This window comes from Phycodurus eques, chromosome 12 (genome assembly GCF_024500275.1).
Source record: "Phycodurus eques isolate BA_2022a chromosome 12, UOR_Pequ_1.1, whole genome shotgun sequence".
Lineage (NCBI taxonomy): Eukaryota > Metazoa > Chordata > Actinopteri > Syngnathiformes > Syngnathidae > Phycodurus > Phycodurus eques.
In genome coordinates this window covers 25,823,212-25,841,754 of record NC_084536.1, presented here as the reverse complement: position 1 = coordinate 25,841,754, position 18,543 = coordinate 25,823,212, and the positions used below count along the sequence as shown (strand labels likewise).

Here is an 18,543-nt window from a genome sequence, read left to right as displayed (position 1 = left end):
TTTTCCTCCCACATCCCAAAAACATGCATGGAAGGTTAATTGAAGACTCGAAATTGTCCGTAGGTGTGAATCTGTATGTGAATGCTTGTTTGTTGTGCCCTGCAATTGGCTGGCGACCAGTTCAGGGTGCAACCCGTCTCTCGGCCGAAGATAGCTGGGATAGGCTCCAGCACGCCCGCGACACTAGTGAGGATAAGCGGTATGGAAAATGGATGGATGGATGGTTCTGCTACTGGTCAATAAATCACGAAATGGTTTAGGTCCTAAATACATGAAATAAATGCTTGTGGAATATTAACCCAGTAGGGTTCCGAGATCTACAGAATCAAGTCAAATAGTGGACCAGTTTTCAAAGTAAACATGGTGAAGCAGCATTTACATGCTGCACACAAATTCAGTGGACCAGTCGTTCACCGTGCCGCCCGACTTAATTTCAGTATGCTTGTATCTGGGATAGGCTCCAGCACGCCCGCGACCCTAGTGAGGAGAAGCGGCTCAGAAAATGGATGGATGGATGTATTGCCTTCTATGGGAACAACGACCTTCCCAACATGGCCGCTACGCAGGCACGTCGATTAACCGTGCTGCTACAGACCGCTGTTATGGATGGGAACGTCGACCTTCCCAACATGTCCGCCAAGTAGGCACATTGGTTTGACATGCTGCTATGCATCTACGTGTTCATTGGTTGAGCAAGAAGAAGAAGGCCGAATCAAAACGGACGCCGCTATGCACGATGGGAATATAGTATTCGTCAAATCGCCATCTTTGCTTGATAAAGCTAGCAAGCTGCAAACAACATCTTTCCGAATGATAATTGTGTTCAATCAGAATTCTTAAAGGAGGCACGCCTGTTAATTTTAAATAATAATACCTTAAAAACGGCGTGTGGTACTCGAGCTTCAGAAACTCCCCACACATAAGCCGTACGTTCAATTAGTCGGGTAGCGCTCGACGAGTAGAGTGGTAAACATGGGCCGCTCTCGAAGCCGAAGCTCATCCCGCTCGAAACACTCCAAAAGCAGCAAGCACAGCAAGAAAAGGAGTCGGTCACGATCCAGAGACAGGGAGAGGTCAAAGAAGCGCTCCAAGTCAAGAGACGCGAAGAGGATCCGGCGCAGAGATTCTCGTTCCCGTTCCCGGTCTGCTGTAACCTCATCTCGCAGGGACAGAGCGCCATCTCCCCCAGAGCGCATCGACATTTTCGGAAGGACACTGAGCAAGCGGAATGCATTAGACGAGAAGCAGAGGAAGGAGGAGGAGGAAAGGAAAGCTGAAATGGAACGGCAAAGAAAAATGTGAGGATTTCGCACAATACATTGATAAACACTCGTCTGCTCCGTCTGAAGCTAACATAGCATGTTAGCATGTTCGTGCTTTTGACAACACTAGCCTTTAGCACAGGGCTCGACTAGACAAGGCTTCAACGAATCACACATAGGTGTCAAGTTTTAATGCTCATTGCATTGACGTTTTTTTCCATGTTGCGAATGCAGCGATTCTCAAAATGAACAACCTCCCCCCCAAAAAAATACACTACTCTTCAAGTACCACCATTGCGGCCGACACTGAATTACAGTTACTTGGCTCATCAAAGAATGGGCAACAGTATTTAACAGATGAGCGACGTTGCCCTTAAACATTAGGGAAAACAACTGCTCAACTAATGATTCAGTTCAAATCGATTGCGCATTAAAGGTAAACACAAATTGCACCTAAATGTTTGAAAACAATTCGAAAAGATGAATTGCAAAAGTGTTGTGCTTGAAAGTTTGTTACAACCCTTCCAACATATTTTGAAATATTGTTTTTTATAATCTTTGATGTCCTTTTATCGGGGTTGCAGGATAATTTGGGTCGGAAAAAACCCAAAATGTTCTTTTTCAAGCTATTCTAATTGGTCTTTTCCACCTGGCATGTGAGACTGCCTGATTTAGCATTACAAACCCCAATTCCAATGGAGTTAGGATGTGTGAAACGTAAATAAAAACAGAGTACGATGATTTGCAAATCCTTTTCAGCCTATATTCAATTGAATGAACTACAAAGAGAAGATATTTAAATGTTCCAACGGATAAACCTTTTGATGGTGACCACTCATTTTTTTATTTGTTTGCAACACTTCCCAGAAAGTTGGAACGGGGCATGTTTACCCATGTGTTACATCACCTTTCCTTTGTAAGTCCAATTATTTCCCATTCTCACATGATGTACCACTTGAGTTGAGCCTTATGGGGATTTTCCTCGTATACTCAGTCATGACACACCTATTTCCAATTAACCTGACCACCTGTGGAACATTCCAGACAGGAGTTTTTGAGCATTCCTCAACCGTCCCAGTCCTTTTGTTGCCCCTGTCCCAGCTTTTTTGGAGTGTGTTGCCGGCATCAAATTCAAAATGAGAGAATATTTGCACAATGTTCATCAGTTTGAACAATAAATATAGTGGTGTCTTTGCAGCATATTCAATTGAATATACCGTATTTTCAGGACCATAAGGCGCACCGTATTAAAAGGCGCAGTCTCGGTTGCAGGGTCTATTTCTGTATTTAACACATACATAAGGAGCACCGTATTATTGGGCGCAGGCATGATAAAATATACGGTAGCATGCATGCACGCTAAAACAGAGTTTTTAAAAAGGCAGCGGGAGCAAAACTGAGTTCGGTTGTACTTTATTGAAGTATTTAACAATGTACTCGCGTTAGTTCACGTTAGTTTTTGATCAATCTTCATCCACAAATCCGTCAGTCCTCACCTTCTGTATCCGAAATGAACAGCTGAGCAAGTTCTCCATCCAACACGCCGGGTTCCCTCTCGTCATTGTCTGAGTCAGTGTCGTTGCCGTGCGGCTCCTCAGACATGATGCCGGCTTTTACGAAAGCTCGGACAACAGTGCAAGCAGACAGGTTAGTCCGAGCGTCCGCAATCCATTCACAAATTGTGGCGAAACTCGCCCGGCGCTGCCTCCTCGTCTTAGTAAAGCCGTGTTCACCATCTGTCATCCATGGCTCCCACGCCGTTCGCAACTTCACTTTGAACGCCCCGTTTACACCGATGTCCAGCGGTTGGAGTTCCTTCGTCAAGCCTCCCGGAATGATGGCGAGCCCCGAGTTATTGCCCTCAGTCGAATGGTGACTGTAGAGACGCTTCTCCTGGTTGTTCTTTGCTCATTAATCCATTGCTCAAGTTGGTTTTCCAACTCGGGCCACCTCGCCTTGTTTCCGCGGAAACTCAGCTTCGTCTTCTTGACTCGGCGAAGCTCGTTTTCCTGCTTCCTCCACTTGCGAAGCATGGATTCGTTGATCTTGAATTCTGTCGCGGCTGCTCGATTCCCATGTTCCTCCGCGTAACTGATAGCTTGCAGTTTAAACTGTGCTTCTTAAGCGTGTCTCTTCGTAGGTGCCATTTTTGGGGGTCCTTAGCCAAACCGATGTTGTTTTGCACAATGCGCATACCGGCGCTATATACCTACTGGGGGCGTGTCTTTAGGGTCCTCCTTCATGTGCACCCTACCCTGCCCCCTTTAACGGTCGCATGCTGTCCTTAGCCACGTCCACTTTTCCTCTGTATAAGCAGCGTGTCGGCCGGAAATGCTCCCAGTCAGTCAAGCGGAGCGCTCATCACACAACAACATTTATCGAGTTTGGCTGCATTATAAGGCGCCCCGTCCATTTTGGAGAGCATTTAAGACTTTTAAGTGTGCCTTATGGTCGTAAAAATACGGTAGTTTGAAAAGGATTTGCAAATCATTGTATTCTTTTTGTTTTAATTATTTTTTTTGTTAACGTTTTACACAACATCCGAACTTCATTAGAATTGGTGTTGTAATGCCCAACATGTAAATGAGCTTCGCTCTGATTGCATCGCTCATTTTCCCTAATTTAAATATGGAAAACCGCTTGACTCTGATTGGTCCATATCATAGCGTCTGCTTGCATCACTCTAGAAGCTTGCAGCGGCCAAGCATTCATCGGGACATCACATCCTTCGATAATGCTACCTTCAAACTCGTGTCTAGTGTCTGTCACTTTTGAATCTTTTTAGAATCGATAATCATATCAACTTTTCTATTGATTAACGGAATAAAGCCCCCACCCACCTCCCCACAAAATATATTTTTAAATAATAATATATAATATATATATGTATTTATATCTAATATTCTTATATACAAAATGTAACTCAAGTGACCTTAAAATGCTGTTTTTAAATGATTTCGTTTATTAAGAAAAAAAAAAGTATTCAAAGTTACCTTGTTAAATCATGAATTAATTGTGTGTAATCACCATTTCTGGTTAATTTTCACTCATCACAAGCCATGCCTGATTACCTCCAGACCTGTTCAATCACAGAATCACTTTTGCCACACAAATCACAGAATCTGTTCTGACAAAGTCAAGAGATCTAAAAAAGCTGCGAACCAAATGACACGATCCAAAGCTGACCAAAAAGAACATACACAAAATACTTTTGTGAAAATATTATATGGACTGACGAGCTTGTTGGAAGGTGTGTGTCTTGTTACAACTGGCGTAAATGTAGCACAGCATTTCACATACATGCAAATCAGTCGCCTTTTTGGCAAAATTCGCCGTTTTGAACTAAAAAATAGCGGGCTTTACACGAGCAGGATTTTTTGGGGCCGATCAGCGAGTTTACAAAAATGATAACTGATCACCGATGGGAGCAATAAGTCGATTTAAATGACTTGTTCATTTACTGTATGTACTTAATTGCTCCAAAAAATTATATTTACACTAAATGTATCTTTGTTCATCTATTTATGTCAGGGAGGCATAGTGACAGACAACAAATGAATGGTCTTCTATTAAATGAGAGGAAGTACATATAGTAATTAATGTAGCTACTTTTTGTTTGTTGGTGTGCCGTGAGATTTTTATAAAGGTTGGAAATCATTGCTCAAGTCAGGTCATGTATTCTAATCAGTCAGGTCAAACCAATATTACAACATGACAGAAATAATGGGTTCTGACTTACTGTAATTAAATTACTTTGTTGTAATTAAATTAATTAAAACATGCCAAAACCTTAGAGCATAGTTTGACAGAACGCCGGCATGTTCGCTTACAACCGTTAGTGGTAGTACTAGCTTGCTAGGCTACATAACGTACTGTTGCCTGCTTGCGAGCCGTATCGTTTTAAAAGTATGTGAACATGGCTCAAGCAAGCCTAAAACGGACGTCCGCTCCTGTGCACCGGTGACCATCAACACTCGTTTTTCCCCATTTTGTTCTTATAAAACATATGGCGCGATCCATTATTATTGTTGGCGCGATCCATTATTATTGTTGTCGCCATGGTAACAAGTGTATCTGGTCGCGTTTGAGTTGACAAGATAAAGCCCAGTGATCGTAAAAGATCGGCTATTGCAGTAGTGTGACAGTGCAATCGTGAAAGACCAAATTTGTCTTGCAGTCTGATCCAGGAATTACATGTTGTCTGTCCCACACCGCCAACATGATCTGTTGTCGTACTAGAGCGGCTCCAACTACCGGAGACAAATTCCTTGTTTTTTGGACATACTTGGCAAATAAAGATGATTCTGATTCTGACATCCACCATCCATGTGGTTGTGAATATTACTCTGCAGCGGACTAATATGCGAGCTCATCGGCCTGAGGTTCCGCCTGTGCGCTCAGGACCTGCTTTGGATAAGTCACAGAGTTGACCACACCAGAAAGAACACTTCCGCCACTTATGCTGTTAAGAAGTGACGGTACTTTTACTCCGTTACAATGATCCATATGTCACTCGGGTTATCAATTATTGCTTATTCAACAACTATTTTGTGCGCGAGACTACGACGTCGACTTCCGCATTGGGCGCTGTTTGTGGCAATCTAGTGCTAGTGACGTTTAAGTCTAGTTCACCAATCTAACGACAAAAGGTCACATGACCTCACGTCGTCTTTTGGGCTTCCTGGGCATAGGTATTAACACTAGATAAACCAGCCCGACTGATCGTGCCTAAATGGCCACCATTTTGGTTGTCGTTACCTTGAAGTCAACGGCGCGCTACTCTTGTTTACATTGAGACGAACGAAAACAACAGCTTTCATGTATTGTAGTATTTGTCTGGCACTGTCTGCCCCAACGTGGATATTTCAGCTCACTTATATTGCGAAAACACCGTGCAATAAATAGCAATTTATTTATTTATAAAATAAATGTTGTGCTATTTACTCAATACTTCAGGAATTGAGTAATACCTGAGTAATTATTTCACTGAGGACTCCTTTTTACTTGAGTCACAGTATTGTCAAGTAACAGTACTCTTAATTGAGTACAATGTTTAGCAACTCTACCCACCTCTGGCGCAGACATCCTCTATTACGAGTCATACGTTTCAGCAACATTTTTGCGCATCAGATCAGCAAGTGTCGTATTGGTTGCACTGGTCTTTTGTATTTTTGCGTTGAGGTGATGCAGGTCGCGGCCCTGGTTGCGGTCCCAGCGTAACCGCGAAGCACACGTAACATCGGCGACAAGAGCTGATCCGCTAGTACATCTTGTATTAATTAGGAAACGTGCCTACAATTAACTAATTAGTGATTAGTTAGGATGTTAATGTTAAATGTATTAACCAAAGAGCGATGCTAGGGATTATTTCACAACACAGAATGAAGTAACTTCAAATTCAGAAATGGCCATTAAAAACAGAAAAATATACTTAATATTTTCCTGGATGATGCATTTGGTGTTAGCCTTTGAAGTTGGTAATAGTGAAACACACTGATTTTAGTCTATTCCCGAATGAGAGTGCTTGAAGAGGCGGATGCTTTTCATGTGGCACAGCTTGAAGCAGGTATCAGGTGGAGATGGGCCTGGTTCAAGTTGGAGGCTAGAACAAAAAGGCTAAGAAATGAGGCAAAATTAATTTTAATCTTAAATTTGTTCAACACGCACTTGAGCGGGCTAAATAAATGTTTTTCTGCGTGAAGAAAATTTGTTGATTTTTTTTTTTTCCCTCATTGTACTCTTCAGAGTCTTTCAGATTGCTTAATTTATGTTAAAATTAAAACAAAATATCTTTGGGGCCCCGGGGCCTGTCGTGGCGGCAATCCCCGAACCCGTTGGTGGACACCAGCGGTGAGGGATGCTGTAAAGCTGAAGGAGTTCTATCGAGCCTTTTTGGCCTGTGGGACTCCTGAGGCAGCTGATGGGTACCGGCTGGCCAAGTGGAATGCAGCGTTGGTTCGCCCAGAGGCTCTGGATATTGTGGGGCTGTCCTGGTTGAGACGCCTCTGCAACATCCCGTGGATATCGCGGACAGTGCCTTTGGATTGGCAGACCGGGGTGGTGCTCCCTGTTTTTAAGAAGGGGGACTTCCAACTACAGGGGAATCACACTACTCAGCCTCCCTGCTAAGGTCTATTCAGGGGTGCTGGAGTGGAGGGTATGTCAGGAAGTCGAATCTCAGATTCAGGAGGAGCAGTGATGGTTTCATTCTGGACGTGGAACAGTGTACTAGCTCGATGCCCAGGTCCTCGAGGGTGCATGGGAGTTTGCCCAACCAGTGTACATGTGTTTTGTGGACTTGGAGAAGGCGTTCGTTTGACTTTGTCCCTCGGGGAGTGGAAGGGTGGAGTGCCCTCTCCAGCTGGATGTAGTGGCTGGAGAGAGGCAAGTCTGGGCGTCCCTGCTAAAGCTACTGCCCCCACGATCCGACCTCGGATAAGCGGAAGAAAATGCGTTGATGGATGGATGGATGGATGGATGAAATGACTAATAAAGCAATAATCTGATACAGTGACCATTGTGCAAATGGTGCAGATACTTCTCAAGTACATGAGTGACCAGTATTGGTCAACAACAGATATGTAAATAGTACAGAGTGGCAAAACTATTTCTCTGAGTGCATGAATAATGTATAAGGGGCCTGACAGACTATTGGCAGCATTTTGCAATGGAATTGTAAGTTAACTGTTTAAGAAGTGCATGGCAAGAGGGAAGAAGGTGTTGGAATGTCTGCTTGTTTGCATTGTTCGATAGGGCCAACCTGAGGGAAGGAGCTTGAAGAGGTGGTGCCCAGGATGTGGAGGGTCCAAGAGGATTTTGCATGCTCTTGTCTTAGTTCTGGCAGCATGCAAGTTCTCAAGGGCTGGGTAGGGGTGTACTGACAATTCTTTCAGCAATTTTCATTGTCCGTTGCAGTCGGTGTTTGTCCTTTTTTTGTGGCAGCACCAAACCAGGCTGTGATGGATGAATACAGGACTGGTTCGATGACTGCTGTGGCAGGCCGTGCTTCCTCAGAAGCCACAGCAAGTACATCCTCTGCTGGGCCTTTTGAGGATGGAGTTGATGTTGGTCTCCCACTTCAGGTTGTGAGAGACTGTAATTCCCAGGAACTTGAAGGTCTCGACGGTTGACATAGGGCAGTTGGATAGGATGTATCCTGAAGTCCACGATCCTCTCTACAGTCTTGAGCGTGTTCAGCTCCAGGTTCTGTCAGCCGCATCACAGCTGCAGCCGCTCCACTTCCTGTCTATATGCAGACTCGTCACCGTCTTTGATAAGGCCGATGACTGTGGTGTTGTCTGCAAACTTCAGGAGTTTGACAGCTGCGTGCATGGAGGTGCAGTCGTTCGTGTCGAGAGAAGAGCAGCGGAGAGAGGACACATCCTTGGGGGGCCCCGGTGCTGTTAGTGCGTGTGGATGGGGTGGCCTCCCCCAGCCTCACCTGCTGTGTCCTACCCGTCAGGAAGCTTTAAATCCACTGGCAGATGGCAGGTGAGACGCTGAGCTGGAGAAGCTTAGATGAAAGGAGTTCAGGGATGATGGTGTTGTGACCGCAGAGCTAAAGTCCACGAACAGGATCCTCGCGTTGGTAGTTCATATTGACATTGAGATACACCAAGTGCCTCGAGCTTTGAGGAGCTGATCCGGTTTTTCTCTCTGGGGGAAGATTCTCCCAGAAGGGCTTGAATTTGCTGCTATGCATTCATTTTATGAGCAGCAATTCAGCAACACTTCCATTAACTGGCACCTTGGTTGGTTAATGTTTTATTTCTAAATTTGTATTGTCAATAAAATTGATTACCTTCCCATTCCTGCTGCTCTCACTCGTTCCGTTATCAGTGCATTAGGGCCTCTTTATACTCCAGCGGCCGACAACGCCCGCATTGCGTTACGCGACCGACGAATTGCCCCGCGTGCATGTGACACGCGTCTTTTCAAGCAACCAATCACTGCAGCGCCCCCAATCCCTCACAAAAAAGCTATTTACCGGTAGGTTATTGAAATCTTGACTTTTCAAAACCGTGGTATAACTTCAACATGATAATTGGCCCATACCTATTTTATACTACTGTATATTAATGTAGGTAAAGGATATGAGTGCAGGTGAAGCTTGGTCATAATGCTTTTGTTTTCTTCAGATTATTATTATTATTAGTTTTTTTTTTTAAATTTATTATTATTATTATTTTTTTTATACACAACACTCCCTCCCAATCTGTTTAGCCATGTGTCAAAAAAAGTGTCAGCTTCAATGTCACTATAAGCACTGAAACATATACAGCATCATTGACTGTTGACAAACAGGATATAGTATGTTCTAACTGGGCATTGTAGAGTTACAGTATGTATTACATATACACACAGTCCCCTCCAAAAGTATTGGAATGGCAAGGTCAATTCCTTTGTTTTGGTTGTATACTGAAGACATTTGGGTTTCAGATCTTTTATTTCATGGTATTTACATCTAGATGTGTTCAACAACTCAGGACAGAGTACCTTTTTGTTTGAAGCCATCCACTTTTCAAGTGAGCAAAGGTATTGGAACAGACATGATTAAACACATTTAAAGTTAATAACATTTAATATTTGGTGGCATAACCCTTACTTGCAATAACTGCATCAAGCCAGACCAAGATTAACCTCTACCAAAGAAAGGATCTGCTTATGATCCAAAACACACAAGCTCATCTGTGAAGCATGGTGGAGGTAATGTCATGGCTTGGGCTTGCATGGCCGCTTCTGGTATGGGCTCACTAATCTTTATTGATGATGTAACTCAGAATGAATTCTGAAGTCTACAAAACCATTTTGTCTGCCAATTTCCAGAAAAAATGCATCCAAATTAATCGGGAGAAGCTTCATCATGCAACAAGACAATGACCCAAAACACACTGCCAACACAACAAAGGACTTCATCAGGGGGAAAAAGTTGGACGTTCTTAGACTGGCCAAGTCAATCTCCGGACCTTAACCCAACAGACCATGCATTTTACCTCCTGAAGTGGAGACGGAAGGGAGAAACCCCCAGAAACAAACAAGAACTGAAGGCAAAAGCATTTCAAATGAAGACTGCAACAGTCTGGTGAAGTCAATGGGTCGCAGGCTCGTTGCAGTTATTGCAAGTAAAAGGTTATGTCACCAAATATGAAATGTTATTCACTTTAAATTCATTTAATAATGTCAATTCCAATACTTTTGCTCACATGAAAACGTTGGGGGTAAAATTGTCAGAGTGAGACAGCCTCTCTTTACGGATCGTTTCATTGTTAGAGCATCTTCCTCATGAGGTGATCTTTGACCTATTCCTCTCTCAGTATAAGTGAAGCTAGTCGTCGACTGGTCACAGTCGAAGTGAACTCTGACAACAGCTCATAACGTTGAATAATCTGTATTCTTTTTTTTTTTTTTTTTCCATAATCGATGAATCAGATCATCCTTTTTAAATTTCCATCCTTTTATTCAAAAACAGGATATTATTGCAAATTGGCAGTGCAGAAAAGTGCACAAAATGGTTGCTGTGTAAACATCACTTAGCTGTTAAAGTAATAAAGTATTATTATTATTATTATTATTTTCAAATAAATCCCAAACTAAATGTTGAGGTCAAATAGCGTTACAATAGGCCGTGGACCAACGACACAAAAACATAGAAATGTATGCTATATAATAGCTGCCTAAAAATATTGTTTTTGTCATCCTCTGTCACTACACTGTCTGTCTTCTCAGTCGCAACTGCCACATCACGATTTTCATAACCTCACCACATTACTCGTCATGTGGCGTTTCTCTTAGCTGTTAGCACACAGCGACAAGCGTGCTTCCGAATGCGCCCAAACTGCCCCCACCCCCCCCCGCTCGCTCCTGTGTCGGTTTGAGCTGCTATGCGAGTCCGCTGCTTCGTAGGCCGCCGGGACTTGCCGAGAGCTCCTCTTCGAAGGACACGAACATCGTAGTTATGAGCTCAAAGTCACTGGATGCAGTGTTGGCGATCATATGCTAATTTACTGCGGATATTGACTATTTTTGGTGTTGAATGGGAAACATTTTGGTGATAGTTACTGTGCATCCCTAGTTATTTCTATTTAGGTGATTTCCTATGGGAAAAATTGCATCATTTTCTCTAACCAGTGCTGCTTCTCTTCTCAACTAGTCGCCAGCAGGAGATTGAGGAAAAGCTTATTGAAGAGGAGACGGCGCGGCGAGTGGAGGAGCTGGTGGCCAAGCGGGTGGAAGAGGAGCTGGAGAAACGTAAGGACGAGATTGAGCGGGAGGTGTTGCGTCGCGTTGAGGAGGCAAAGCGCATCATGGAGCGACAGCTGCTGGAGGAGCTGGAAAGACAGCGACATGCTGAATTGGCAGCACAGAAAGCCAGAGAGGTAACGCTCGGTCGTTTGGAACGTAGCCCCTCCTTTCTCTCCTTACTACCCCAACCATTTAAACTCCAGTCACCCTCTACAAATGAGACTCGGTGGAGGTGTATTTGAAGGGCCCCCTCCTCCGGTGTCCCGTTCTGAATATCTTACCCATGTTACACCATTCACTGCCAATGGGACTGCTGAGCCCTGTTTCCAACAAGCTGCACATTATGGGTCAGTTTGGTAATTTGCTCTTCCATCGTCCAAAGTTGTGGAAGGCTTTCTACTGATCAATTTCTTGGCACCCTGCTGCTGGGGTACACAATTCAGCACTACTACTTTTGATGGTGGATATCAATTAACCATCCCAATCATCAGACAGTGCCAATAAAAAGTTTTCTTCTTGTTGCACTGATCATTCTTTGTGTAGAATGTATTGGCGGGTCACACTGCTTTTGAAAGCACGCTGTTTTGCTATCACCATCCTATGGCGACACAGTGGAATTCCAAGCCTAATTCGGGTTTCTGTTCTGAACCACACTGGCAAGCTGAGCTGCTTGGTGGAAGCATGTCTTTACAACACCATTGACGTGGCATCCTTCAGGGATCACTTGAATACTAATCGCAACATACAATCTCAATTGTGATCCGTATAATCATATTGTTTTTGCAACATTCATATCATATTGGATAAGCAACACTCAAAGGACCCCAGTCAAATGTCATTACATCTTTCCTCCAAAATAGACGGTATATTAAATGCGGTGAAGGTATCACTGTCGCCAGAGAAATGTAGTCATTTACATACCCGGTTTACTAAATTCCCTCTTTAATCAGTCAAACATAAATAAGAAATAATTGTGCATATCATTAACAGCTCATCAGTTTGATGTTGATGGTCAGAATTCTACAGTGGCGTGACTTGGAAAAACATACGGATTGCCATCCTTTTATCAGTTAATGAAGAGCTTCAGATTAGGTACAACAATAATGTGTTACAAAGAAATTGTAATTGCATTTGCAAATGCCCATGATTAGAAGGTAGACACACGCAACCATGAAATGAATTTCATGATATAGATCTTAATATTACTGTATGTTTAAAGGTAAAGGCAGGGAGTTGTGTGTATGCTCTGTCCAACCACCACATGCATTATTACAGCGTTTAAATTTTGCAGACATTGATATGGACCTAATGACGGCTTCTTGCACAGGGAGGAGAGTGGTCGGCTACATCTAGGGTGAGAGCTGTAGGCTGTACACCTTCTTCGCTATTTGGACTAATTCAGTAGCATACTTTTATACGGACACACATCGATCTAAAACAAGGTCAGCCTGAGTGTTCAAACCGCAGGAATTATTGGCCTAGATTTCCCATCACTGTACTCACGCATGTATTCTTGTGTAATTATTATGTTTTCCAACAGAACATTTGTTCTGTCCAGGTTTTCTTAACAACCTTGATTTAATTCAGGCCTTTTAAAAATTTGTTTTCTTCTGTTTGATACTGATAAATTTGTTTCCTGTCTGATAGTTAACTCTTAGTTTTTACATTTGCTTGTTTAACGCACATTCATTATTATTTTTTCCTTCTAAGAACAGAAATGTACTGTTTTACTCATGACTTGCTTCTTCTATAGGGCTGTTTGTAAAAAATTGATATTGTTATTTGTAACCACCTTCCTAACTAGCACTTGACCTGAGCTGGCCTGCAGCCTTTCAGCTCAGCTGTGACTTGTGTCCTGTTCTGTAAGTGTTACCGTGGTCCGGTCCCTCTCGAACACACACGAACACCACGTTGTGCTGTACTCTCCTTCACTCTGCTATCATCTGGGGCTGTGCCACTGCACAGAAATGGAAAAAAAAAAAAAAAAAAAAAAAAAAAAAAAAAACAATACTTGAATGCGAGCAGTGGCTGCAGGCTCAGCAGTGCAGAAATCAGTTTTAAAGAGGAGTACCGCGGGTGCCGTCTGGCAGAGTCCCCCCCCATACCTACCTACACACGCACCCCAGGAGCGTTTCTCTGTCTGCAGGGGCCACAGAGTCCGGACAAGACAGTAAATATGCAACTGTTTTATGCGGAGTGCTTTCACCAGTTGTGTAGGTACACAGGCAAGGAACATACGTAGGTATACATGCATTGGTGAGCCAAAACTATTCCATTTTATTCCTATATTTTTCTTGCTTAGGACATATACTGTATATTCTTCTAGATTGTCTGTCATTGATACTTGTTCTCTGAGTTTGATGAGTGGGTTCCCACTGGATTCTTTTAAAATTGCTAATTATTTCACAATAATACAGAAACCCTGGTGTGGCTAAACTTTAAATGTTTCCAAAAGGATAACAACAGCTGTAGCGGGAGGGGAAAGGGTTGCCTTTGTGACCCCACTCTAAATTTAGAACAATTTGGGGTGGCTGCAAAGAGAGAGCCACGCTGTGGTCATGTGCAAGAGACTTAAAAAGCTTCTCTGTGGTGTAATAAGTGTGCATGTATATGTGTGGCTTATGCAAGTGTACAAAGTGCGGTGCGGTAGTCGCCTGTTTGTGCGCTAACATGGCATCGTGTCACCCATCTAGGAGGAAGAAAAATCTAAGCGGGAGGAGCTTGAAAAAATCTTGGAGGAGAATAACCGTAAGATTGCGGAGGCCCAGGCAAAGCTGGTATGCTATAATTTTTTTCTTCAATTTTCTTCCTGTTTTGTTTAGGGGTGGGCCAGTTTATGAAAAAAGTCCAAACCGTTTGGTTCGCCGGTGTCCTGTTCGGTTCATAGGCGCACGCAACGCTTTTTCTCATTTACTAATGTGGCGAAGTGCTCTACAATAGCGCTAATGCTAGCCAAGGTGGCGGCGCGTATGGTTGCAGCGGCGCATTCTTGTAAATCCCCCACAAGTTTTAGGCAGGACCCTTCCAGCGATGCAGTAGCCAATCGTATTTCAGCGGGGCACGTCCTGCCTAGTACTCAAGCGGGATTCATGATGCCGCAAGCGAGACCATCGTAACTCTTCCTCGTATCTCTCCAAACGCAAGATCTCCTGTACATACAACGGACGACTTGCAATTACAACACGCTGGAAATCACTGTTCGTCACTGTGGTTTTGAAATGATCAGGGAAACCTGTAGGGCTGTCACTATCGAATAGTTTTTAGAATCGATTATGCTGTAGCTGTTTCGTCGAGTACTTGAGTAATGCCTCCTCCCTCCCCCGCAGTTTTTTTTATTTTATTTATTTTTTTATAAATAACTATTACTAACATGCATTTTATTCTCGGCTGGATTTTTTTTTTTTTATCCTTACACTGCATATGTTGGTACTGAGTGGATGGTATAAACTCTGCAGAATTTGAGGCAACAAAATCAGCCTTTCCTAATTGGTTAGCATTCGCGATTAGCATTAACGTGCTAGAGTTTACCATTTTAGGTTTAAAAAAAAAAGGGGGGGGGGGAGGGACGGACGCTCTTTTTTACTATTTTTATTCCCCCCCACAGACCTAAACAACAGTAATGGTAATTAATAATAATGCTGTGAACATACTTTCACTTTTAACATAACTATACAAGACCCAATTGATTTTCCTATGAGTCGACATGTACCAAACTGTAACCGAAAACCACGACCGCAAAACCAAGATACGAACTGAACCGTGGCTTTTAATCGTCTTGTTATTGTTGCAATATTCACTTAGTGCTTTGTGCGTGAACCAATCGGTGCGGTTTCAATCACATCCGTGCTGGTTATCAAAAATCGAGTGGCATTGCTGCCCATGTTATTGTCAGTTCAACAGCCACGCGACTAATATCGTTAATTTACTGAAATGCAACTCGAGTTTTGATACTTTCCCACATCCCAGTATATGCGATATTTCAGTTAGTTTTGTGTGTTCTGTGCTCGTCTGTCCTAATGGTGTCCAACTTGTTGACTGCGTTATTTTTGTCAGGCTGAAGATCAGTTGCGCATTGTGGAGGAACAGAGAAAAATTCACGAGGAGCGCATGAAACTGGAGCAGGACCGACAGAAGCAGCAGAAGGAGGAGCAGAAAATCATCCTTGGCAAGGGCAAGTCCAGACCGAAGCTCTCCTTTTCCCTCAAGGCCACAGAATGAAGGAGTTGGTCCCCTTCATCCCCATCCAGCTCTGCTCCTCATCAACCCCAGTCCTCCTATGCCAGCTGCTCGCTTCATTTTGGAAGTGCTGAACGAAGGAAAAAAGTGGTGCAACCTAGTGTTTAAACTTGCAACCCATCGGAAGGTGCAAATCTTCCCACCTGGCACGAAAGAGCAGCCAAACCTAGATGGACCTGACTACTCACTCCATTCTTTTCTTTCCCGCTACACAAAAAAAAAAAAACTCAAGTTTTGTGCTTTTGCCATTTTTATTTCAGTTTTTTTTTTTTTTTAGGGATTGTGAACTTTTGATGTAGAATGCTATAACATGACCCCTACCCTATAAGTCTTAACTCGGTGTCATGAGTAACTGCACACGAGTGCTCCTCTCCCGTATACATAGGCAGATAGGGTCCAATGTGACTCCCTGATGAAGAGGAATACTTGTGACGTCTAGTACAGATTACTGTCAAGTGTCACGTGCAGCTTGGGAGTTGACCTTTGGTTTTCTGTGCTTTTTTTTTTTTTTTTTTTTTTTACACATTTTTTTAACTACTTTGGCAACAAATCACAGCAAAGCCTTGAAAAGCATAATTTCTTTCTCTACAGTCCCTATTTCGTCTCCCCGTATACATTTGGCTCATTTGGTCTGGCTAGTTCACGCTGGTCTTGCTTACTTTGTTTTGTCGTACATGACTGGATCCTGGTTTGAGAGGAAATCTGAAGCTCATTTGGGATTCATTCAGTACCGCTCAAATGAAGCCTTCCTCCCAAGCTGTCCGTGACCGAGCCTGTTTCCCCCGCCCGCTCTCATACATGTGTGATCAGTGGAGAATGAACTCTTCTTTATGATGTAACTTTGTGAATCCTTGATGTGACGCGCTGCCTCCCCCTCAATATTTAACATTGTTTTAAAAATGATCCACTAATGTGGAAATGTCAAACTGTACATCATTTATGTTCTTTAGCCCTGTTATTGTCAATTAACTTGGCAAGTTGCATCCCTTGGTAAGTCTGGAAGGGCAAAGGATGGCCAAATTCAGGTAAGATATTGATTGAGGTCAGCGAGGTGTGTGTGTGTCTGTCTCTGTGTGTATGTGTGTGTGTGAGACGAGCTGACCTGAGGTGGGTATACTGATTTATGTGGGTTTCATGTTTTTTTTTTTTCCCTCCCCCCCCCCCCCCCTCCCCAGTTGTCACAAGAATTGACCAATAAACCTGTTGAGACGTCTTTTTGAAAGTTTTTTTTTTGTTTAACCTTATTCAGTTGGTGCATCATACATGAGCCATTCCGTGATATTACTGCACAGGTTATTGTCAGTTCAGCATACACACGACTAATGTCGATTTACTGAAATGCAAAAAGTCATTTTTATTTTTATTTTTTAAATTTTTTTTTTTTTTTAAACATTCCTTATTAGATTGCTATGTATTGTTGGTTGGCTATTGACAAATCACTGCAAAACCACTTTTGCATTAGCACTTTTTGGCAAGTTGAAATGTTTTTCTCTGATGAACTTTAGGAGACATTTCACACACCTATTTGAATCAAGCGTGACCGATGGTTCAGGTTTAGAGGAACCTTTGGTGTATTGCTCGGAAATAAAGATGCCGCTTATGTTATTTGAGCAGGGCCACACTGTAGTCACAACCACTTTTTTGTTGTTGTTGTTGTTTTTAATTAAAAGCCCTGCGGTTCTGTTTGTGTTGATTTCCAAGTGAGAAGTTGACACCGGGCTCCTAAATGATCTCCGCGGTGTTACGTCAACTTGATTATCGGCTGGGCAAACAAAAAAGGCAATCCGCAGCGGCTGCCTTTTAACGGCCCCTGATCGAATTAAGTTGTTTCCAAAAAAAGGGCCAGATGTTCACACGTTGGCAGGGCCGAGCTGCGGCCTAATGGACGACCGTCAACAAAGTTTGTCTGGGGAAGTGGAGGTCGGCTAATTGGCCAACATTTTGGTGTGCGCGCGAAGCTGTAAAGAGCCTTACTGTTGAGTCACATCACGTTTCAACATCACGGGGGAGGGGGTGAAAGTGTCTTACTTTAAATCGAGTCCATCCAAGTAGTACATGGCAATATGATTTTGTTGGCTACTACTTTCCAAAAGTGGAAAGGAAATGACTTCATCATTCAGTTGCAAATGTGTTAAACTGGCCTAATGTCCTACTTTTTCATGAAAATAAATAATGTGATTGAACATTTGAATCACGTGCAACTGAAATTAAAGTGCTTATTTTTTTTTTTCTCGTGAAGTTTCACACTGAGTTATTTATTTATTTATTTATCTATTTAAATATAAATGACGGTGCAGCATTTCCGCTAGTGGGCGCTGTTGCCTTTTGGGAAAACCTCGAGCCGCCTTCGATTGCGCCCACGGGACGCGCACGCCGCGCGGTCCCCAACTCACGAGTTCGCTCATTGTGAAGCCGCGAGCGACTCAAAACAGTTTTTGAAAAAAAAAAAAAATGTTTTTAGGTAAATGTACAAACGTGGAAAGTCCAGATTTCTCAATGACGTCACTTGGGTGGGTATAATTGCCCTGTAAACGTGTGACTTGTGTAACGTGTTATACATATGTTAATGTTGAAAATGATTTGAGTTCGTGAGTAAAGTCGCCCCGCCCCCTCTTTCTCCCTCTCTCCCCCCCACAGGCGCAGAACTCACCCAAGCAGACGCCCCGCTTGATTGGCAGACTCGCGCCGGCTGCCCCGCCCGGGGACCAATGAGCAGCGCTTGTGGGCGGGGTCTGTCTTCACCCGACCCCACCTAATATATCCAGTGGCGGACGCGTCTCGCAGTTCTACTTTCTCTCCAGGT

At 43.2% G+C, this 18,543-nt stretch overlaps 1 protein-coding gene across 1 annotated transcript; it reads left to right on the top strand.

Annotated features, from left to right (window-relative positions):
• The first annotated feature begins 751 nt into the window (after positions 1 to 751).
• LOC133410925 (arginine and glutamate-rich protein 1-B) lies at positions 752 to 16,886 on the top strand. The gene is made up of 4 exons (XM_061692590.1): positions 752 to 1,298; positions 11,413 to 11,638; positions 14,198 to 14,281; positions 15,558 to 16,886. Exons 1-4 carry the CDS (start codon positions 973 to 975, stop codon positions 15,720 to 15,722), a joined length of 801 nt encoding a protein of 266 aa, XP_061548574.1. The 5' UTR covers positions 752 to 972; the 3' UTR covers positions 15,723 to 16,886.
• The last annotated feature ends 1,657 nt before the right edge of the window (positions 16,887 to 18,543 follow it).